At 38.0% G+C, this 23686-nt stretch overlaps 5 protein-coding genes across 8 annotated transcripts; 2 read left to right on the forward strand and 3 right to left on the reverse strand.

Annotated features, from left to right (window-relative positions):
- Positions 1 to 916: 916 nt before the first annotated feature.
- Positions 917 to 8192, reverse strand: LOC106387226 (DExH-box ATP-dependent RNA helicase DExH13). The gene has a single exon (XM_013827045.2). The coding sequence runs from the start codon at positions 7575 to 7577 to the stop codon at positions 1095 to 1097; it is 6483 nt and encodes a 2160-aa protein (XP_013682499.2). The 5' UTR covers positions 7578 to 8192; the 3' UTR covers positions 917 to 1094.
- Positions 8193 to 10095: 1903 nt separating this feature from the next.
- Positions 10096 to 12658, reverse strand: LOC106385469. Of its 4 annotated transcripts, none has more exons than XM_048752648.1 (10): positions 11876 to 12658; positions 11737 to 11799; positions 11550 to 11634; positions 11408 to 11464; positions 11167 to 11239; positions 10936 to 10987; positions 10730 to 10818; positions 10578 to 10647; positions 10414 to 10499; positions 10096 to 10321 (listed from the first exon to the last, which is right to left on the reverse strand). In XM_048752648.1, the coding sequence occupies exons 1-10, from the start codon at positions 12131 to 12133 to the stop codon at positions 10273 to 10275; spliced, it is 882 nt and encodes a 293-aa protein (XP_048608605.1). In that variant the 5' UTR covers positions 12134 to 12658; the 3' UTR covers positions 10096 to 10272. The 4 variants fall into 4 exon arrangements, with proteins under 4 accessions (XP_048608605.1, XP_048608606.1, XP_048608607.1 ...); XM_048752649.1 differs by having other exon boundaries at positions 11167 to 11236; positions 11876 to 12655; XM_048752650.1 differs by having other exon boundaries at positions 10096 to 10315; positions 11876 to 12655.
- Positions 12659 to 13395: 737 nt separating this feature from the next.
- On the forward strand, positions 13396 to 13895 carry LOC106388226. Its single transcript, XM_013828257.2, has one exon. It carries the CDS (start codon positions 13401 to 13403, stop codon positions 13728 to 13730), a length of 330 nt encoding a protein of 109 aa, XP_013683711.2. The 5' UTR covers positions 13396 to 13400; the 3' UTR covers positions 13731 to 13895.
- A 4589-nt stretch (positions 13896 to 18484) lies between these two features.
- On the forward strand, positions 18485 to 20286 carry LOC106385468 (nudix hydrolase 23, chloroplastic). Its single transcript, XM_013825380.3, has 8 exons — positions 18485 to 18836; positions 18928 to 19059; positions 19126 to 19202; positions 19285 to 19420; positions 19509 to 19649; positions 19737 to 19795; positions 19886 to 19953; positions 20047 to 20286. The coding sequence occupies exons 1-7, from the start codon at positions 18615 to 18617 to the stop codon at positions 19944 to 19946; spliced, it is 828 nt and encodes a 275-aa protein (XP_013680834.2). The 5' UTR covers positions 18485 to 18614; the 3' UTR covers positions 19947 to 19953; positions 20047 to 20286.
- A 76-nt stretch (positions 20287 to 20362) lies between these two features.
- BNAC03G23620D lies at positions 20363 to 22228 on the reverse strand. Its single transcript, XM_013826059.3, has one exon. It carries the CDS (start codon positions 21319 to 21321, stop codon positions 20503 to 20505), a length of 819 nt encoding a protein of 272 aa, XP_013681513.2. The 5' UTR covers positions 21322 to 22228; the 3' UTR covers positions 20363 to 20502.
- Between the last annotated feature and the right edge of the window lie 1458 nt (positions 22229 to 23686).

The raw sequence follows: 23686 nt of genomic DNA on the forward strand, positions 1-23686 counted from the left end.
GTACCTAAGAGAGGCACCAGGCCAAGGAGTTTGGATGGGATGCAACAAGAGCACTGAAATAGTGGGATATTGTGATGCTGATTGGGCAGGAGATAGAGTTGATAGAAGATCAACCACTGGATATTGCACATTTATTGGTGGCAACCTTGTGACTTGGAAGAGCAAGAAGCAGAAAGTAGTGTCATGCTCAAGTGCTGAAGCAGAATATAGAGCTATGAGAAAACTCACAAGTGAACTGATATGGATCAAGGGGCTGCTTAAAGACTTGGGGATTGAGACTACAACACCAATCACTATGCATTGTGATAATCAGGCTGCCATACACATCGCTAGCAACTCAGTCTTTCATGAGAGGACTAAACACATTGAAGTAGATTGTCACAAGGTGAGGCAAGCTGTGGAACAGGAAATCATCCTCCCTTGTTACACAAGAAGTGAAGATCAGCTGGCTGACATCTTTACCAAGGCTGCAAGCACTAAGGTTTGTGAATTCATACATTCTAAGTTGGGACTCGTGGATCTCCCATCACACTGATCCTTAGCCATGAAGTGTTCTACTCTTTTTCCTTAGCTTGGTTTTTATCCCATGTGGTTTTTCCAAGCTAAAGGTTTTAATGAGGGAATGCTTCATGGTTTCCAAGCTTGATACCTACCTGTGTCAAGCTTGAGGGGAAGTGTTGATCATAAAGCAAAGATAAGTAAACTTATGAATGTAAATTGTTGTAAATGTAAAATGAGGTTGCTTGGTGAGTGGAGTATTATGCCCACATATCATGCACTATCATTTCTTTATTTAGTTAGTGTATGAGAGTCTCTCTTTAGTGCAAGGGAGCCTCACTTAGTGCATGAGAGCTTTTTTGTTTTGGCTCCCCATTTGATGTATATATAGGTACTCTTGATACATGAAACAATCAAGCAATTCAATTCCTTCTTTCTCATTATCTTTCAAGAAAGTCTCTCATTAATCTTCATGTTCTTCATTTAATTTATCTTTTCTTTCTTAATTCTCATAAAATCTCATGGCTGAGACCAAATTGTTAAGCAATAAACAAATGTAATCATCTCTCTATAAAACAATCGAAAACTCCTGGTCATTATTCTTCCATGTGATCTGCAACGCCAGAATCTTTGATATCAACAAAGAATGAACACTCCTGGTCACAACCCAAATACGAATCGCACATCAAGTAGAGTGTATACGACTTCTCTCCTGGCTCAGTCGGTACTGCAAAAGCTAGCCTTACCTTCGCCTTCTCTTGCAAATAGATTCGCTTGATGGCAAGCAACTGGTTCGTCTTCGTATCTCCAACGACTACCCACCACCCTTCTTCTTTGGTCTTGGGATATCTTGGTGCGTCCACAGATCCCACATGTGTCCTCCCCTCCATCTCCATGTCTCTCTCTAGCATTACCTGTAATGTTATTTCTTTTCCAGGGGTTACCTCCTTGCTGTCTACGACCTCGTATGCAAGATCGATGTTAGGGTACCGGTTGCAGAATCTGGCAATGTCAAGAAGCTGAGTGTTTGACATTTGGAGAAGTTCTTGGCGCCTGCCATCTTCCATTTCCACAAGATCGAATACTGTTTCGATGTTATTCTCTTGGCACCTTTTGGCCAAGTCATTTGTGAAGTGAGGAAGCTGCAGAAGCATGGAGTCTCGTTCCCACGTGCCTTGAGTCACCATCTGGCTTACTTCCATAGCTAATAAAGCAAGATTCAGACAGCCGTTGCTTGATATCACATCGACCATTGCCTGAAGAAGTCTTGTTGCAGAGAAAACGACCTCACGCTGATCCATTGCCAGGTTCTCGCTGATGATTTTTTGCCTTGAAAAATAGGCCTGAAGAAGAGCGTTTGCCTTCACATGGGGGTCTGTGCATTTTGGATTTTCAAAAGAGAACCTCTGGTGATTGATGAGTCTCTGAACTCTGTCCTCTTCACCAGGACGTACATGAATCAAGTCGTACTCCGAAGCTGAAGTAAGGATCTCAAGAAGACTCTTCATCTTGGTTTCGGAAGTCAATAGAGAACTGAAGCGCTTAACGGTTGTGTAACTTACGTAATAATATGAAGCAATCCTACCAAGATTGGAAGGAGAGATATTCAACTCATTCTCCATCTCAATGCATTTGCTCACTTCAAGATCAGATAGAGTGCTTTCGACGAGCTCCGAGAGGTGGTCAGATAAATGCTTGTGGCTAACTCCCTGGAGATCGTAGTAGTTAGGGTTCTGAAGAAGCCTCCTGTACATGAAGCTCCAGGTAAGATAATCCACAGCATCTTGCTTGTTCCTTAAAACCCCCGCAACCACTTCCGCATTGAAATTATCATGCAAGGCAAGTTGAAGATGACTCTCCACAGGAAAGGCTTCATGTATAAATTTCTTGTAATGCTCTTTACGTGGTGCATGACAGAAGATCACACACTTCCCTGCGTCGTCAAGCAGAGGTCGGCTACTATGCCCCATCATCTGGAGCAGATCAGAGACAGGGTAATCCGAAAGAGTTTTTTCACGTGCGTCATAGAGCTGTGTCCCCATAACAACAACCAAATGCGCCTTCAATGGAGTTCCCCAACACATTGCACTAGTCATTACACATACCTGAATCCGTCCAGCCTCGAAAAGCTGAGTCACAATCTCCTGATCCAGACCGCTTAAACCCTCATGCAAGTAGCCAATGCCATGGCGCAAAGTTTCCTTCAGAGTTTCCTCGCAAATTTGGCTAACAAAAGGCTCAAATTCTTCCAGATTCCCAAACATAAAATCAGGGCTGTCCGTGTTGTCCATGTTTAAACATGCCAACAGATCCACAGCTGTAAGGCGGACATGTTTACGGGACGGGACAAAAACGATAACTGGTTTCTTTTTGGCATGCTGGACTATGGCAGTGTATGTTGGCTTAGTCATCGCTTGCATCCTGGCTTCAAAACTCACTATGTCCACCCCTTGAATGTGGATCTCCAGTTGGACAGAACGAACATTAGGCGGAAAGTTGAAAATGCCACGGGAACTGGCCCCAATCCACTCTCCAAGATCTTTGGCATTTGCAAGTGAAGTCGATAATGCAACAATCCTCATCGTATTTCCGACCTGACTTGAAATATATCTCATTCTAGACACAATTACCTCCATTACTGGACCACATTGACCTCCAATTAAGTGAAGCTCATCGATGATAAACAAACTAACATGCTGAATATATTTTCTCTGTTTCCATTTACGAGACAGAGCGTCCCATTTCTCAGGAGTAGTTATGATTATCTGACCTTCCTCAATCAGCTTAAGATCCAATGCTGTCTCCCCAGTTAACTCAACAACCCGTAAGCCAAGCCCCTTCCCGAACCTTTTCTCCCAATAACGAAACTGCTTCTTGGCAATACCCTCAAGAGGTGCGACATAGACAACACGCATTGTACAATCAGGTTGTTCCTGATGATTTCTCAATATCGCAAACTCCGCACATATAGTTTTCCCACTTCCTGTGGCAGCGGCAACCAATATATTGTCACTTGTGCCATACAAAACAGGAAAGACCTGAGTCTGCACAGGATTGAAATGCTTTATATCCTGATATAGAGCTTCATAAGATGGATTCCTCAAGGCCGTCACCGGGAGGGGCTGCAAGTCCAGTAGCTCTGTAGGTGGTGGATACTTTTCTGGAAGCATAAGATGCCTGAAAGATATAGGCAACACAGTTAGCGAGCCAAGCCATTTTTCTGAAACAACTCGGATGAAATACTGTGGTGGCAGCGGCTCAGATATAGGCACAGTGAAGTTCAATGTGTGATCTTCATCAAGATACTGCTTTTTCAAAAGAAAGTACTCATGATAGAGGATTCTTTCACCATCATTGTCTTCCACGATTATCCAAAATGGTTCAACGTATTTATGCACTCTGTCATCCCATTGGAAATCAGCTGTAACAGTGAGTTCCAGTCGCAGCACAGAACGGAAAATCGGCTGAACATATGCTGAAAGATATAGTTTTGGGATCTGGTAGATAAGTTTGTGAAGTGGTATGCCCATCTTAGGACTTCGAATAAGCTGTCCTAGCTCCTGCGAGGATAGATCATAGTACCTCTCCCAAACCAAATCCTTTTTCTCCAACCTCATCAGAACCTCATTTGGAATATCATGAAACTGCCGAAGAGGTGTATGAACACTCCACATTCTCTTGCCTACCATTTTAGACATATTCAAAGCTTTTTCAGCCAGTTGAGCCCATCCTCTCTTTAATATAATCTCAAAAAGAGCTCTAAAAAGACGTCCAGCACTCTGGGTAATATAAATCATGTCAGATGTCAAAGAAAGACCCTCAAGCTTTAGCTTTGAGATATATGCTTGCAGCAAAACGTTAATCTTTGCACTAGGATCTTCCACTGTTTCCTTGACCGGAATCGGGACACGATCCAAAAGTTGTGCTACTTCCATCTTCTCATCTTGTCGAACAGTGACATACTTGAACTCCTCACTCAGTGAGAACAGACGACAAAGCTCTATATCAGTCATCGTTGGCTTCAAATTCTCGTTGTATGTAGCTATTGTCCCATGTGTTATGTAGTAATAGCTAGCAATGCGTCCCAAATCAGTAACATGGAAGTTTCCACTTTTCCTGTCGTACTTTATGAGGTTGTTTTTGTTCAAGATAGTAGCAGCAGAATGTATCAGGTCAGCTCTTCTCTCCGCCAATACTATGTCTTTTGCAATCGCATCAGGTGGTAAGCCATACAATGTCGGATTACGAGCCATGCGGATATATAAATATGTATAGCCAAGCCAGTGACAAGCTTCTCTTGCATTCTGAACGGTTCCAAGCACAATTTCAGCATTAAGCTGATCAGCAAGTTTGGAAATAAACTGGCTTTCAATTGGTAGTTGCTCATTCATCAAACGAAGATAGTACTGCAGCTCGCTGTAGCCAGTGATTATTATTCCCTCCCCATGTTGGTCATATTGAGGTCTTCCGGCGCGACCAATCATCTGCATGACATCTAGAGGACTAAGCTCCATCCACAACCCTCTCTCAGGATTATAGACTTGGGTTCCTTTGATAATGACAGTATGTGCAGGCAAATTCACACCCCATGCAAGAGTTGCAGTGGAAATCAAGACCTGAACATGCCCAAGACGAAACTGATCCTCAACTATCTGGCGATCACTCCTTGTCAGCCCAGCATGATGAATTGCAAAACCATAAGGCAGAAGAAGTTTAAGGTCATGACACTTGACAAGTCCTAACTGACATTCAAGAATTTCACGACTTTCACTATCTTCCTTCAAGAATTTACTGAGAGTATTGTTTGCCATTGCGGTGTCAACTATTGCTCTTGCAGTTTTTGCTGCATCCTTCCTCGAATGGACAAAGATTAGGACCTGATGCTCTCCAGCACTAGCCAATACTTTCTGATAACATATATCATTCATCAACTGGAACCTCCGTAATGGTTTCTTCACATTAATTCCAATATACTGCTGACTGAGAGGCACAGGTCTGTAGCTGCGGTCAAATGTAAACAACCCATCCTTGAGATTCACCCGCAAAAATAAGGCCACATCTTCATAATTTGGCAGTGTGGCCGATAAACCCACCATACGAATATGCTCCTTCGTGGTTTCGATCTGCCTAAGAGTCCTAGCAACAATACTTTCAAGCACTGGCCCTCGACTATCATTTAGAAGATGAATTTCGTCAATTATAAGAAGCCTCACAAGCTGAGTGTAAATGCGATCTCCAGATTTCCTAGTGATGATGTCCCATTTCTCTGGCGTTGTAACAATTACCTGAGTCTCTTCGATTTCTTTCTGAGTAAGGGACTGATCCCCACTGAGTTCTTTCACAGTAACTCCATAATCCTTCAAGCGTTTAGATAGAGTATCCACCACCTCAACCACAAGGGCTTTCATGGGTGCAACATACACAATTTTGTAGTTCCCATGACTATAAGTTCCATCTGAATTCCTCTGTAATTCAAGTTGCCGCAGTATAGAGAGAACGGCAACATTGGTCTTCCCCGCACCCGTTGGAGCACAAAGAAGAATGTTATCTGCCTTGAAAAGAGCAGTGTCATATACTTTGCTCTGAACCCTGTTCAGCTGCTGCATTCCCTCAAAAGCCGGTTGAGCCCAATCTGGCATTTCAGTGATTTTCACAAGTTTTTCACTGCTATCAATTTTTTTAGAAACACATGGCACATGAATCTCATCAAATTCCTTGCCACGAATTCTGTAAGAATCAGAGGGAAGCTCACACTTCTTATTCTCCCTCAGCAAAACATCTTGGTCAAAAGCCAGACTCTCTAGGTCGAGCATCTCACGTTGACCCTTCAACCAATCATTATCTAAATCTCCATCATCAGCGTCTCTACTGCATTTGTCTCCATCTGCACATGAATATTCCTTAAGCCACCGAGCTTCTTCTTTGATTTTCTTTTCCTTGTTCTCCTCCCTTTCTTTGGCTGTTGCTCGTTTTGCATGCAACTCCTCCACAATTGATGCGAACTCTGGGCCAAACCTCATCATCTCCTCCTCAATTTGATTCCTCTCGTCCTGGTCTCTTGCCCTAGCCAAACGGGTGCACCACACAACTTTGTGACGGTTCTGCAGCAGAAATTTAACAAGGCTGAACTTTTCAAACTGAAGGTGCATAAGCAGCTTGTTCTCAACATCCCTATCACTCCCCTCAGCAAGTATCTTAAGAACCTCTTCTGTAAGTACTTGGCAGTCATGTGGATCAATTTTCTGTTCATATCCTTTGAATATCTTTCTCTGGAGCCAATAGGCATCAATCTTCTGAACATTAAGACTCGAGCCTGCATGTCCTGCATCGTTACCATTAATTGCCACACTCACCTTCACGCCTATAGTTTTGTTAACTTGAGCAGCTTCTTCATCCTCTTCATCTATTTCCTCCTGAACCATATCAATGCCACTCTCCTCTTCATGCTCCTCACATTCAATAGCCACATCCACATCATAATCAAGTCCTTCATCCTCAATAGCTTTACCACTTACAGAATCACCGCCCTCTTGGTAGTCTGTGATCAACTTACCAAACGAAACCAGCTGATCGAAAATATGATCGGGAATAAAGTAGAACACATTCTCGATACGCACCTTCTTCTCAGGGTTATTCAAGGCTTCGTTCTTGAGAACAGCCAAAACCTCATCAGCCGCACCGCAAGCAACACTCAGAGGTTGCCCACCCAATCGATGCTGAATAAGACTAAGCATGGCCTCATAAGCAGCTCTCGTCTCCTTGGTCTTGGGCTGATAAACACCTTCATCCGTATCAGTAAGCACACTCTCCTCCCTAAAACGACGTCGTTTGCTACCTCTATCAAAGACCGTGTCATCTCCACCCTCCCGCTCCTTCTTCTTCTTATTCGAATGGTTCAGCCTCTCCTTAACAGCGAGATCTCCAAAGGACTTAGGATCAATCTTTCCCCTGAGAGTCTCCGGCTCTCCCGTAGGTTCACGCGTATCACGACGAAGCTCGTTGGTGTTGAGCACCAGATTCGAATTGGACTGCTTCAACCTAGCCTCTTCTTCCGCGCCACCACCACCCAAGTTCGCCATCACTGAATTAAACACAAAAACCTCAATAACCAAATTAACCGAAACAAGAGAAATTGGTACGAAAACCTCGATGATCGTGTTACCTCTGTTCTTCGTTTCTTCTCCGTCGACAAAACTAACTCGATTTCATTGAGACGCGATCTCCTATTTATATGGGTTTGTGAAAAAAAAAAAAAAAAAAAAAAAAGTCTAAACCGTCAATTCGTGTTTAAAAGGAAATTAATCAGAAAAAAAAAGGAAAAATTATAATTTCTTGGTTCGGTCGGCGAAGCTTTAATTAGGAAAAGAAAAATAACTACGAAGATGAGTTTTTATCTTCTTCTTTCATTAAAATCAAAGTTAGACCCAATAATGGTTCTGTCAGGACCTAACTTCTCCACTCCACAGACTCCACCCATTAACACATCTATTAAACCCACCTTCTCCACTATGTCACCTGCAATCAAAAGAAAAAAAAAATCAGAGAGAGAAGAAGAGTAAAGAAGAGAAGGGAAGAAAAAAGAAAAGAGAGGGAGGTGAGAAGAAGGATTTGGAGAGGTTGAGGTCGTCACCGAAGTTCGTTATAGCCTCTGCACCCCGTGACCGTGTTGAGCTCGCCACCACCGTTAATAGCAGGTAACCACCGCGAAAATCCCATGATTTAAGTTCAGTTTCGGTTCCGTTTAGTAAATCGCCCATAACTTCCTAACCGTTGAGAATTTTGTGCCTTCAAGACCATCATCGTGTTCCTCTCATCAAGACGAAGCCATAGACACCAACCGCGCCGCGATTGGAGCCCGGACGAGCCCTCACACGCCTCCAAAAGATTACCCTGCGCGCGCGCGTGAAACGCACGCGCCACCACCGCCACCGCAGCTCCGCCGCCGCCGCCGGTGACCGACACCGGTGACTCAGTCAACTCGGCCGAGTCAACTCAGCGAGTCAACTCGGTTGACTCGGTTAACCGGTTGGTTAGCCGGTTTAAATTGATTTCAATTCGTTTAGGTTAAACCGGTCGGTTAAAATCAATTGGAAATCGGTTAGGATAAACCGGATTAATTAATTAATTAAATAATTAATTAAATAATTGATCTTTGACCAGCGGGTTGACTTTCCCGTAAATACCCGTTTTAAACCGTTCGAAAGGCGTTCTGACTCGGAATTTCGATCTGATTTCAGATTTGGAGTCCATTTGAGCAGTTGGAGTTCATAGATACCACTCCTCTTCCTTGCTAAGGTGAGTGTCTATTCCGAACTTCTCGTTCATGGCTTAGGATTCCGAATAAATATAATTTATTTCTAATATGTTTCGTCTGCTTGAATCGAGTCTGTCATTGCTTGTTTGGTTATTAGGTTCTTTGCTTAAACCGGAACTAGGGTGGTAGATGGTTCAACAATGATTGATTCACTTGATATAATTCTTAGTTATGGATATGTTTGGGGCGGCTACAGGAAGGTGTTCCTGTATGTCAGATTGTTTGTAAGGGTACGGCCAGATTCAGTCGACCGTCTGGACCGTATTCTGGAGAGGTCGATAAATCGTCTAAGGGCGGTGTTACCGAGCACTTAGGTCGGCGTGTTTCATTTGGCCTGTTAGTGGGCAGCGAGTGTACACTTCGCTAGGACCATTGTTTGTTGCTTGGGTACTTTAGGTACCGTGTTTGACATGTATTAGATTTAAATTATAATTATTCGAAATGTTATGTCCGTGTTCCCGGACTTCGGGATAGCATCCCATACCTCATTGGGCGATTCCCCTGTCGCTCACCCCTCACTCTTTCCCCCTTTTAGGTGAGATCAATGAGCAGGAGTGATCCTATCAGACTTGGGCTTCTTGGTGCTATTTAGGCTTTTACTACTATCGGGCTTTGGACTTCTATCACTCTTTTCGTTTTATCGCTTTTGGGCATTTGAGCTGCTATCTATCGCTTATGTTTATTTCCCATTTCAAACTTTTGGTTTATGTCGTATTTTATATTTCGGATGTTATCGTTATCGGGTCTTTTGGCCTTATGCTATCGTATTGACTTTTATATTATGATGGAAATTATTATTATTATTTGAGTTGTATTATTATTTTATTTCCGCTTTTATTTATTATTATATCTCGAAAATGACGGGTGTCACAGGTTCATTTAGAGTAGCTATATGAAACCCAATTTAAACTCGGAGACAAGAAAACAACAACAAAATGACTTCTAAACGCAGGAAAATAACCATTTGATTTCTCAAGTATTTGAAATTGACAGTTTAATTCTCCAACTATCGTGTACCCAAAGTAATTCACGACTTAATGAAATTGAACTCATAAAAAGTTAACGTTGAACAACAAACAGAGAAAGTTAATCTGTCTAATTTAATATCTTCGGTAATGTCTTCTTTTTTTTTTTTTTTTTTTTGTAACACCATATCGGTAATGTCTTCTATTTTTCCCAAATCAAACAAGGAAAAACATAAACCGATTTAGAAGAGGATTAGCTAAAATCAAAGTTAATAAATGGTTTATAACAGAGTTATTCTCAACAAAGCATTGATCAAATATATAAATCTCACCATCTCTATGTATTTTTGCATAAAAGTTTATCTCCAATGTGATCCTTACATTTCTGATAAATAATACATCTGAGAACTGTAAGCAGTACGTGCATATAGCAAAGTTGAGTATCTATGCTGTTTTGGCATGACATTCTATTTAATCTTTCACCAATTTTAGACATTAACTAATCTTCTTGCGCATTCCCATCCGTGATCTCGCATATCTGGTACTGCTTGTTAAGTTGAACCTTGGGATAGCAGTAAAGTCTCACAAGAAAAGAAACAAAGGCATAAACACAGGTACAGAAGTAGTGAAGGATACTGTAGCCTCAATCCCACACCAGTGAGGGATGAGTAAAGCACTGTTCCTTGAAGAGCATGTAGTGCTTCACTTGAGCAGCTGACATCCTGCAAAAGCCACATGTCATTGTTAATTCACTCTTCAAAATAATAATAATAATAATGGATCTCTTGAGAGATCTGTACCTGGAAATCAACGAATGCAACATGAGTCCCATACGTGCCTTGAATCTTCAGCTTCAAGAATCCACGGCATCTATACAGAAAAGAGAGGGTGAAAACTAATACATTCTTACTGGTTTTACAGTCTTGTGTGCAGGAGGACAGAGTAATTTTACCTCGAAAAAACTTGGACTAACTCAGATTCAGTACAATTTGGTCCCAAGTTTGCTATAAAAAGTGTTGGGCAAGGTTCTGCAGCATTATTCTGACAAAAGAACATAGATTGTGTCATGTCCACTTGTTATAGATACTTAACCTCAATGGTTAGTACCAACCGAAAAAAATATATTCAAATGGAAGTATAAAGCACGCAGAAGCATACAGATTTTGGGGTACTCATTGCCCTCCCAGCAACATTAGCAACTCCTTGACTGAATGAGCCACAACAAAAAATTGTTAGCAAATAGCTATGAAAGAACAAACTCTCAAAAATTCAGGGCATGGGAGACATGGTCAGCAAAGCCTTTAAGTAGCTTACACTTCGAGACAGATTACATGAAAAAGCGTGTGCAACAAAGAAACATAATCTAAGCATTGCCAAGTAACAAGAAAATGTGCAGGTGCAAAACCAATAGTGTTGTGAGCAGAACTACTCATTCCAGGAGTGTGAAAGCTGCCAAAACCTGCTAGTGCCCCAAACGTGCAAGAATGTGCTTTAAAAAACGTGAACTTAAAAACCCCAAGTGTGTAATCTTAAACCAACGAGAACATGCATGAGCGTGTGCTACACATGTATTCAGATACATGAAACATAAACACACAAAAAGACCACAGTCTTGTGTCAGTGTTCTTACCGGACTCGGCAGTGTTGCTCCAGGGCTTGGTCTTTTTCAAGCTCTCCCTGCCATCATCTACCACATAACAGAACAATAACTAACACAGAATCAAAAACCCAAATTTTCTAGACCCACAAAGCAGAAAGAATCCAAAACTTGCCTGTTCTTGAACGCTTAGATTTAGGGTTTGATTTAGCAAGATCAATGTAAAGAGTAGAATGCTTCTCGAGATCAAACACCATTCCCTGGAAGGAATGAAATCAATCAAAACAAAGATACCTTAGCTTGGTATATAAAGCAAGAAACTTTACGCAACAAAGATAGCTACAATGCTCTTTCGTACTCACATTGAGGGCATGCATCACCGCTACAGCTGATTGGAGATCTGAGAACACAGCAAACGCGAAGGGCTAAGCAAAATCAAAAGTACGAGGTCACTTTGCTATCTCTACACCAATCTATACGGAGAGTGATCAAAAGGGTTACCTTGGATCCATCAGAGATTCGGAGATGCGAAGTTTCGTATCCTGGGAACTCACGGAATAGATTGTAGATCTCCCGAGGCTTGACGTCTTCCGGAAGTCCGGCGACGAAAAGCGTTCGAACATCTCCGATTGAGGACTGCGTGGGTAAGTAGACGGGATGGATTGGAGTAACTGGAATCGGAGCTACTCCCGGCGGCAGCGGAGGAGGAATAATCGAGGGGAGACTGTAGTGAGTGTAGTAAGCTGACAAATCATCCATTCTCGACGACTTTATCCCGTTGCCGGCAGAAACTGGAGACTCTGTTCTTTTTATTTTACATCGGAAGAAAATAACACATGTTGAGTATGGTCCGTAAGGAAGGCCCTTTAATTTGAGGCTTTATATTTCAAAAATCCATTAGAGGTGTTAAAATAAAGCTTCTCGAAGAATGAAGGGAAAGTTTTGTTGGATTTTTAAGCTCCGTTGAAGACGATTCAGTAGAAGTTTGCGTTTAAACAACGGTCCGACAAAGAATCAAATTTCAACTTAGTTTAAGCCTTCCACTGTGCTTAACTCGTGGTGACTCTTGACTTTCTTGATCAACTAGCCTCGGTTTGAGCGAAAGGCTTCTTCAGCGAGTTCGAGATTCAGATGAGAAAGATTGCGGTTCAAGAGAGGAGGCTCCTGCATTTCGTCGTTTGTGGCGGTGTGGCGTCTCAGACTTCTCAACTCACGGCGGCGCGTAAGAAACGTATATCTCCACACTTGAACATCATGCATCAGAAGATTGTGAGGCGTGTCTGCAACTTTCAGTTGATAGGATGTGTGGCGCGTAATATTTATTACAATATACTAACCAACAAATTATATTTATGAACTATTAATTCTTATAGTTAGGCGTAGATTTTAATCCAGCGGTCTAGTACTCTTTCCGTTTTATCTTAGTTATAGTTCTAAGTTTATGCACACAGATTAAAGAAAACATATGACTTTTTTATATTTTTAAAATAAAAGCACAATTACATATACACCTAACTATATTTCAACCAATAAAAAAAATAAAATAGAAAATCTTATTAATAAATTTTGCATTGAAATTCTAAAACGACGCTTATTTTAAAACGAAATTTTTTCCTTACAACGACAATTAAATTGAAACGGATGGAGTAACATCCAAGTGTATTATCGTATTGATGTTAGACGTTACAACTTAACACTATTTCGATTAAAAAAATATATCATTTACCAAAAAAAGACCGTATTCAAAGAGTTTCAAAAACGTTTGCTTTCCTGTTGACTGATCAAATCGGTTGGTATCCGGTATAAATCCCTTGCACCTACCTGGAAACTCCAATTGCCTGGTGAGAGCTTTGCTTTGCTTAACTTAAGAAAGAAGAAAATCATGAGTTTGTAATTGGTCGGCTCTTTCTACTTTACTTATGTTGGCTTATGACAGTGACACGTTGTATGAAAGTATACGTGTCTGAAAACTATTTTCACTACAAATAGACCAACCATTCGGTGTTGACGACTTCAAGAACAATTGATGATGGAGAAAGATCAGAAGAAAGAGAGCGATATGTACGAGCAACGTCAACACCAGCCACCATATATGTCGCAGATGCAGCCAGTGACACACGAAGCTTACGGAGGCGGACTCTACGGTATGGACGATGAGAAGGAGAAAGATCCCAAGACTATAGAGACAGATGCAAGAAACGTAGAGAAAGAGCCTCATCAACATCACCGACCAGCCAGTGAGACACAGAGCGCAGAAGGGCCTGATGAGGCAAAAACGACGAAGCCAAAGCACAAGCCACCACCTTCGTCTGGTGATCGAGATATTGACGTTACTGGGCAGTCATACATTCAGTGATGACTGATGAATCGTGAAAGAAGTTTTATAATAGTTCACTTTTGTGTGTTTGTATGATCTTTGTAGTTTCTTTGTTTCATGGTCTTTTATTAGTGCGAGTAAAGTTGTAAAAGACACCTACGCATCATATGATAAACCAATAAAAATAGAAACACTCACAAGTTGGAACATATTTTTGAACTTGTGCATTAAAATGGCATCCAAAACATCAATCTTCTTCTCTTCTTTCTTTCTCAATCTTCATAGTTTTTTTTTCTCTTGTATCCGTTCTTCAATATATGACCATGCTAAGGCTGAAGCAAAGTTGAAGCTCTCCACCGTGGCTTATGAATATTTAATCCAAAAGCTACACTCAACTAAAATTTCTTGAACATAGAAGAGAGTGAGTTTATTAAGAGTTATATTTTTCTTCATATTTACAAAAAAATAAATGTTTTGATTGGATATATACTGCATGATCCAACCCTAAGCAATGCTATGTATTGTCCTATGAATCACCCATCTTAAATCAAAATAGTTTTCTTCTCCCTACAGCCTAGTTTACATGTGATGTGTATATCTCCGGACTTAACCGGTTAATTTGGTCAAACTAAACCGGTTTCTACTCGTCTTAACCAATCATTTGGTTAATAAAACCGGATTCTCTGGTTATAAGGTTGTAGGTTGTCTTATTGAGCATGAAAACAAGGTTTTTCTTTGTAAGCCTAACATTCAACCTTCACACGGTCTATGGTATGTACATATATACACATCCTTGTCCTTAGATTTTTCCTTAGTGTTGTACTAGTGCGTGTATAGTTACATGAGTAAATGTTCAAGAAATCGCTAGATGGTGGTTAGCTGATTAAAAAAATTATTGTTTAGACGGGTGTGCGTAGATGGATTTTTTGAACGCCTAATCCGACTTTAAAAAATAGGTTCTGAAAAATAGTGTTTAGACCCGATTTTCCAGCTAGGGCTATACCGATTTTTAGAATATTTGGAGAGTCAGCTGGAGAAGTAGCAATGAGGGAAACTTGGGAAGAAGCAGGAGCTACTGTGGAAGCTATTTCACCTTTTGCTCAACTCGTTATTCCTCTTTTTGGCCAAGTAAAAGCATCCCTAGCTATCCTTCTCTCCCTCTTCATATCACTTTTACTTATATTGGCTTCTTGTTGTTAGGAGTAGACGTACGTTATCTTCTCGGCAAGACTGGAGAATCTGGATTTTGCGCCTGGTCCTGAGTCATTGGAGTGCCGTCTTTTCGCACTAGACGAGATATCGTTTGATTCCCTGGCTTTTTCATCTATATATGTTACCTTAAATAAGTATATGGATACAAAACAATCGCATACTCTCCTCCATTCACTAGATTTTTAAGCATCATGTTTGGTTTTGTTTTTAAGCATCATTCACAAGAACTAGAGGCAAGGAACCATGGATCTACACCATCCCGAGCTGGAGGAGACGCCGGAGAGCTTCACAAGCCCAGAGCCAGAGACATATATATCGAAGAGAGAAGGTGAAAGGCAAGACAATAGCAAAGAGAAAAAGAGGAAGGGTAAGGAGGAGCGCCTCCGGCGGCGGTACTCTCACCACAGGAGCAAGACCAAACGGAAGTTGGGGGGCTCGGGAGAAGAAGATTGGAGGAGAGAGAAAGTAAAAATAATTTATTAGAGCATCATCAACCGTAAAGTTGCTTAAGTAGGCTGCATAAAAAACTTTTTAATTTTTTTTGTCTGAAAAAAAAAAAATTAAAAAAATAATCAATCGCAGACCGCCACGTGTCAGTGAGACCTGAGAACAGTGCAAACAACAGCAGCTTGTGCCGTCTAATTAAGTGCTTCTTCTTCTTCTTTAGTTTTTTTTTTTAATTAAAAAATTGCTAAACACCCCTTAAACAACAAGGGTTAATGATGCTCTTATGTTTTGTTCCTCGTATTTTCACATTTATATTTCTCATTCATTCACTCCATCTATATATATCCCTAATATAACTACCATTAGTTAAACGTAGCCATTTTGGTTACTCATGGACGTTGATCTTATTTCACTTTCCATTTGCCTCAAATTTCATTTTTTCTTTCCTTTGTTTTCGTTTTAGGTTTTTGTTATTGGCTCATACTTGATCTGCAGTATGTATTGTAATTATATGTAAATTGCAGTAAAACTTATGTGGTAAAACTGTAAATTTATGTGGTAAGTTTGCAGTAAAAATATGAGTTACGGTTTTGTTAAAATTAATGACTGATAACTTTTTTGATGTTCAAGTTGTAATACAATTTTTATTAATAATTGAAAATATAAATTTATAAATAATAAATTATTTATTGAAAAAAAAAACCATTTAAAATAAATAAATAATAAAAAGCTATTTTTTATTTTAATATGTTTAAAATAAAAAAGTTGACAAAAATAAGTTGGGATATATATTTTCTAAAAAATGTAGTTACTGATAATATAATTGATTGGCAACCTTTTCGTTATATAAATTGTAGTAAATATTATTTTAAATAAAAAAAATATAAATATAAAATGATTACCCTTATTACTATTTTAATAAGAAAATAGATTAGAGAAAATTAAGGACAAGTGGGTAAGCAGAACAAGACATGTGTACGAGATGAAACAAAATGGTTTATTCAGTGTCATCAACAATCAACAACTCGCATAGAAACAAAAGAAAAAACTTCTATATGATTGACCGTTCTAGAGCCGCGTTTTACTGTATGATTTGATGCTCTTTTCAATCTAATTACTTGATCTGATGAATGTTTGATGTGAATGTCTAGGTTACACAACAACATGTTCCCGAGGAAGAACGTACCAGACCATCTCAATGTGTTCAAGCACAAAAAACAACTCATGGAAGTTCATGCTCCAATCATGATTTACAGATGAAGCTTATGGAGAATTGCCTAGGTTCTGTTGAGTTGTTGGATAGAGATAAGCCATCAAAGTATCTTGTTGCAGAAGCTATCAACGAATTGGATTGTCATCTTCAGTACCTCGCTAGCGTAATCTAGAAATACCAGTTAAACTTTATCATACACCATTTAACATATAATCATACAAAACTTAGCTAATTTAATTTGGACAAAAAATTCCAGTTCCATAGAAACATAAGAAACATGCAAAATACCAGAACATAATGTTAGTCAAGGTTGAGACAGTATTAGCTGCTGTTTCTAGACATATACTATCATCCTAGATTCTACTAAATGTATAACCTAGATATACGAATTTACCTAAGAAAAGAGAAAGGTAGTTCAAAGTTTGTTCAAAGTTTTAGTTCTTGTTTGATGAATGTCTAAAATTTTATACGACACTGGATTTGAAGGTTAAATAGATGACACCACGACCATCATATAGTGTTCCAGAAGAATGTATAACCCCATCAAACTAGTTATGGCATAAGAAAATGAAGCATGAATGTTTGAGCACAAATATGGATTCACGAATCTAGTTGATGGAGACTAGTCTTGGAGCCATAAAACTGATGGATGAAGATAAAATATATGACAATGAAAAGAGAACAAAAGATTTGGTTAAGACAAATGTCAAATCTTTGGACTGTGATCTTAAACTGGAGACATAGTCTCTCTTTTTTTTATATGGAAAGAAAATTTCAACAAGTGTTGTTGTTTAATGATGGATTTAATAGAGATTTGCCTTGAATCCATGGAATTGTTGGACCTAAATAAACCATAAGATGATGAGCAGAGAGCAAATGACTTGGTTGTACAAACTATTAAGGATTTGGAATGTGATCGTCAATCCTTCACTGACAAGAAAACTCAAGTCTTTATACAAAGCATCATGAGCTGTCTCTCAAAGTACTATTCACTTCAAGAAATGTAAACACAAGTATCTGTTACAATTTTTATAATATTATTTGAGAATTCAGTTTTTTACGTATTGAGGTTCTATTTGTTTTTATAGGGGTTAACTACAGAGGCACATTTAATGAATTAAAAAAACATCTTTAGTTACCATTACTAAAACGACTTTCCTTTTTATTTAATACGTTCTGTAAATTAGAAATTTCCTTTTTAATTTTTTTCAAATAACAAATATAATTAAAAACATCATAAATTTTAAAAACGAATTTATAACAAAATAAATGTTTTATTATGAGTTATAAAGTATAAACTCTATTATATTTTATTATAAATTAATACTCGATAAATTAATAAATATTATTCAGTTTCAAATTGGGCTGATTTAAAATATGACATAAATCGATAAAATAATAAAATAATATTTTTTAGAAAATTCTATGTTAATATAGTCCATTAAAATTATATCTAAAACATATTTAAATTCGATGAAACATATTTTATATACACCAAAACTGTAATAAAACAAATACTGATGATGAATTTCAAAATGACAATTAATATTTATACATTAAAATCAAACAAAATATTATTTTAAAAATAATATTTTATAATAAAAAATCTAGAAAACAAATTTTTTTATAAATTAATAATTACATAAATTAATAAATATCATAGTTTTAACATTATAGAGTTTTTACTGTATATACTGCAGGATCTAATCCCAAGAAATGAAGCAATGCTATGTATTATTAATCACCCATCTTATATCAAAATATTTTGTTTTCCTTATAGTGTGTTTTACATGTGATTTGTATAAAATGGTAGCTCCCGGTCTTATCCGGTTGATATGGGATTGGGTCAAACTAAACCGGTCCTTTGCTCGGCTTAACCAATATTTGGGATAAATAAATCCAGATTATCTGCTTCTCATCCGACAAACAAATCAACATATCTGATGACATCTCTCTCTCTCTCTCTCTCTCTCTCCTCCTCAAATGTCAAAACTTTCTGACAAAATCGACAGGCCAACGACGGAGAAACAGTCCTTGATGCCGTGCGTATAATGCTCAAGGCCGTCCAGATCCTGGGCTGGTCATCAGGGTTAACCATCATCTCACAGAGATTAACTAGGACCCGTAACTCCTCAAGCATCTCCCTCAAGCTCTCAGCTTTCTCCTCCTCTTCTCGGAGAATCCTCTCCTTCAACCCGACCCGAATGTCTTCCTCGCTACCCGGGTCAGACCCACTTCCCAATTCTCAGACTTTCGTCTCTGTTCAGTCATCCGTGAGAGTCTCTACTCTAATCACCATCTCTTTGGAAAAAAAAGATCTTATCTTTTTGGGTTCTCGTCTTCAATGGTTTAATGTTGTTTCAGGGAGATGTTCGTAAGATTAAGTTCTGTCAATGGTGTGGAGGTCCTACGAAGCATGAGATACCCGACGGAGAAGAGAAACTACGAGCTATTTGCACACATTGCGGCAAAATCGCTTACCAGAATCCTAAGATGGTTAGAGTTTTGATTCTTCATGTTTTTGTTTGATTAAATAAGGTTCTGATGTGAAGAAAGTTGCAGGTTGTAGGTTGTCTTATCGTTCATGAAGAAAAGGTTTTACTTTGCAAACGTAACATTCAACCTTCACACGGTCTATGGTAAGTCCATTATACACAGCCTTCGTGTTGTTGTGTTGTTTGTTTACATGAGTAAAAGATTGGATTTTTATGAGTTACACAGGACTCTACCTGCTGGTTATCTAGAGGTTGGAGAGTCAGCTGCAGAAGGAGCAATGAGGGAAACTTGGGAAGAAGCAGGAGCTACTGTGGATGTCATTTCACCTTTTGCTCAACTTGATATTCCTCTTATTGGCCAAGTAAATTGCAAAACATTCCTAATGTTATCCTTCTCTTCCCTCTTCGTATCACTTCTACTTATAATGCCTGCTTCTTGTTTGGATACAGACATATGTTATATTCTTGGCAAGACTGAAGAATCTGGATTTTGCACCTGGTCCTGAGTCATTAGAGTGTCGTCTTTTCGGACTAGATGAGATACCGTTTGATTCCCTGGCTTTTTCATCTATATATGTTACCTTAAACTTGGTAAGTATAACAATCACTTACTCTGTAGTCTTGATTCACTAGATTTCTAAGCATATCATGGTTTTGTTTGGTTTTGTTCGTTGGCAGTACTTGGAAGATCTTAAAAAGGGGAAAGTAAAGTTCCAATATGGTACTATAAACAAAAGGTGCGTTCCAAGTAATATGCCCTTGTGTGTGTAGAGTGATTGTTTGAGAGATGTTGTTAACGGTTTCACTTATGGTTTATTCATTCTCAGGCCTGGAAGTAGTCCTTCTGATATTCGTGCTTTTACTCTTGATTACCATTTGCAGCCATGAATCAGAGGTTTTACAATCCTTCCTATCTAATTTATATATACTCGGAATGGCTTTACTTCATGGAGACTTTGTCTTTATTTGTGATTGCGTTTCCTCACAGATTACAGGAGCAGCTTCTGGATTTGATTCATTCTTCCATGTTTTTATCACTTTGCAACTCATTGTTTGACTATAAGAAAGGAGGACAATTGATGCTGCCCATGTGAGAGACTCCTTGGACAGAAGATAGTTGTTTCCTTTTTAGATGTTATGTCTGAACAAAGTGTTTCTGTTTCAGAGTTTCAGTTGCTCCAGTTGTAAAAGAAAATCTTCAGATGTTAATGCAAAATATTTTGATCAATCATTGTGTAATTAGTCACCATGTCACTGTTAAGTTGTTACTATAAAGGTTTTTAGATAAAGAACAAGAAACCGAACGTTGAAACTTTTATTCATTCAGACCATAGAACACTTCGGAACACAAGAACAAAGACAATCCCAAGTTTTGTGTGCAATTGTAAATGCATCACCTCAAAAATACTGAAAAAGACAACATAGCAGTACCACAGAGATACTTTCAAACGAGAGAACTGAGATTGAAGGAGCCAATCATGTTTGCGAGAGCAGAACTCATATCTAGCTCAAGCTGAAGCCTTTGAAGTTCAAGCTGTTGCCTCAAAGCTGGATCTTCGACTTGCTCTGCTGTTGCAGCTGGTTGTTGAGTCTGCTCCGTCTCCAAACCCTGAGCAGGAACAGATTCACCGCTCACTGCCCCTCCTTCATCACTTGTTGTCCCACATTTCTCAACAGCAGAGGCAGCAGCCACTGGTTTGGTTTTATTCACAGCACATGAAGCATGAACATGATAGTTACAAGCATAACAGTTATAAGACCAAAACCTACCATCCATACCCACGTTACAGAGATTACAGACAAGCTGATTCACGTAACCAAACTGAGTAAAAGGCATAGCAGGAGGAGTACTGTTGTAAACAAGAAGAAGACTATGGAGAGGGTGAGAGTCATGAACCAAAACGTGAGGCAACTGAGCGCATTGGACATGGAGGTCAAAGTCACACAAAGGACAACAGTAAGAGAACCCTTTACCTCCAGTGCAGCCACAGGCTCTGCAGAGGAAGGTACCAGCGCTGTAAGTGGTGTAAGGGACTAGAGTCAAGTGGTGGAGCCCCGAGTGGGAAGGGTGTTGGATCCCACGCACTGCGTTTCCACATTGCTCATGGAGTTTGAAGTCACATGTTGAACAGATGTATGCGGTTGCAGATTCAGAGATGGATGATTCACAGCCTGAGCAAATGACTAAAGAATCTGAGGGTGTAGTTGTCTGAAACTGTTGGAGGATTAGATTGTGTGGATGGCTAAAATGTTTGTACTCCATTGATCACTTTGGAAGTTTGTCTCTTGAGTTTGCATGTTTGGATCATGGTGCTTATAAGGTTTCTCTGACTTTGAATTGTTCCAAGTCTGAGTTGTTTTGATTGGTTGATTAAGTTTTCTTGATGTGCAATTTGGTGGGATATTACTAGTTTTTGTTGATAATGAAAATTACAGAAAGTTGGAGAAGCAGCGTTGACTTTTAGAAAGTCAACTACTTGAGGTTTGACCGTTCTCTTTAACTTTGGTTTTGTCTATTACACAACAGTATTCTCTTTTTAATTTATCCATGTTTAATTATTAGGTGCAATCATTAGATTCCTATCAACCGCTAATTACAATTATATATCGAATTGCAACAACAGGCATTTTAAAATTTGACTAGGTGATACCGCGGGATGAATAGACTAAAATATCGAAATTATATTGTTATATTTTAGTTGTCCAGAAAAAATATTGTTATATTTTATTAAAATTATATTGGTTCTGGAGTACATAAAAATTGTAGAAGAATAAAAATAAATTGAAGTAAATAATATGAGGTTAAAAAAAGTAAGTAATATGAATTTTATAATTTAGTGGACTGATTAGGACTCGAAACTGTAAAAGAGACCAATTATTAAACCTTAATATCCATTATGAGTCAAAATACATGGTTTGGGTTAACTCTTCGTCACTTGAGATATCCATATTTTGTGAACTAAACTCAATCACAATACCTAAGAAGATTGGAAGCTGAATCGAGTGACTCAAATCTCGGAAAATTCGAACCGATAGATTGTAAATTGACAAAGGCCCTATCAACAAATCTCCATATTTAAAAGAAGTCCATATTAAATGATATTTGACTTCAAACTTAACCGGAAATAATTAAATAAATTTCCAAATTTAATGTTTATCACCATTTATGTTAATTTCATCATGAAAAATTTGTTGCAAGAGTTAAGGGATTCAAAGAAATTTATTATGCCATTCCTTTTTGATTTTATTTTGCAATCAATCAAGATTAGGTTTAACTTTTTTATATACAACGTTTTGATTTTACAATATAATTGAGTTTATATTGTCTAGGCATAACATGAATGTCACATATGCCATAAAATACATAAAATAATTAATCAAAATTAATTGTTGATTTTGATTAGATAACGAAATTGGTAAGCAAAGTATATCATTGTGTTGAAAAATCAATGCACTTCCCTTAAGTGTATGAGTAACCAACCTTTACTTGATATAAGACATTAGCTGTATAATTCAAAATTTCATCATAAACTTAAATTACCAACCAACCGTTGATGCCGCAAAATAATTGATGGAAAGAAAATCAATTACTTTTAATTCTGAATATTCTAAATTTGAAGCCACAAAAATATTTAAGTTTAATCAAAATGAAAATAAACATGTTATACCAAATAAATAATATAATTCAAATGAAAATAAACATGTTATACCCAAACATAATTCACAGGTTTAACCAAGTATAGTAAATATTTTCTATATGTTTAACAAAAAAAAAAAAAACTGATGCGACCATCTCTAAAAGTATATCAATTAGTATATGTATTCATGACCAATAATAATAGTATATCAATTAGTATATTTATTATGTTCTAAGAGAAAAACATGTAAAATATATAATGTGTAGATATATATGTATACTAAATGATATATGTATAACACATAGATATATAAAATATATAATGTCACTACATTACATATACTATTGTCCTGAACAAAAACAAATGTCATTTATCGAGTCTTACAAAAGAACATGAAATTGAATATAAATCAAAAGAAGTAAATATGAAAAACTTTCAATTTGACATATATATCAAAAACTACTTCAACGTCAAATTATAGTGCCAATAGTTCTGAACAATCAACTTACTTTTGAAGAGTAAATCGTGAATTTTATTTATTCATGATGAAACCATTGCTAAGATTACAGAAATGATTTATTCTTGAACATTGGTAAGAGTATATCATATAAAAAAGGTACCAAGAGATTATACAGCCAAACAAATGACGTTACAGTCCGTTTATGTATAAAATTAATTTGGTTAACTAAAGTTAATACATTTATTCGTTTGATTATCATCTCACAAGTCTTGTAATATATTATAAGAGAAATCTTGTAACAAATATGTCCAATGGCATTCTGTTGTAAATATTCTAGTAAACTATGACTATTTTAATAAATGAGTTGAAAATGGCTATGAAGTTGCCACATCAGTAATGGCATTTCTGTTAATAACACATCAAGTAAAGGTTAGTTATTAAAAATGCTCCTCAAATAATAAGAAAGGGATGAGTCATGTTTTTCTTTGTAAGCCTTTTGGCATTTAAATTACAACAAAATAAGTAACTTG

This window comes from Brassica napus, chromosome C3 (genome assembly GCF_020379485.1).
Source record: "Brassica napus cultivar Da-Ae chromosome C3, Da-Ae, whole genome shotgun sequence".
Classification (NCBI taxonomy): domain Eukaryota; kingdom Viridiplantae; phylum Streptophyta; class Magnoliopsida; order Brassicales; family Brassicaceae; genus Brassica; species Brassica napus.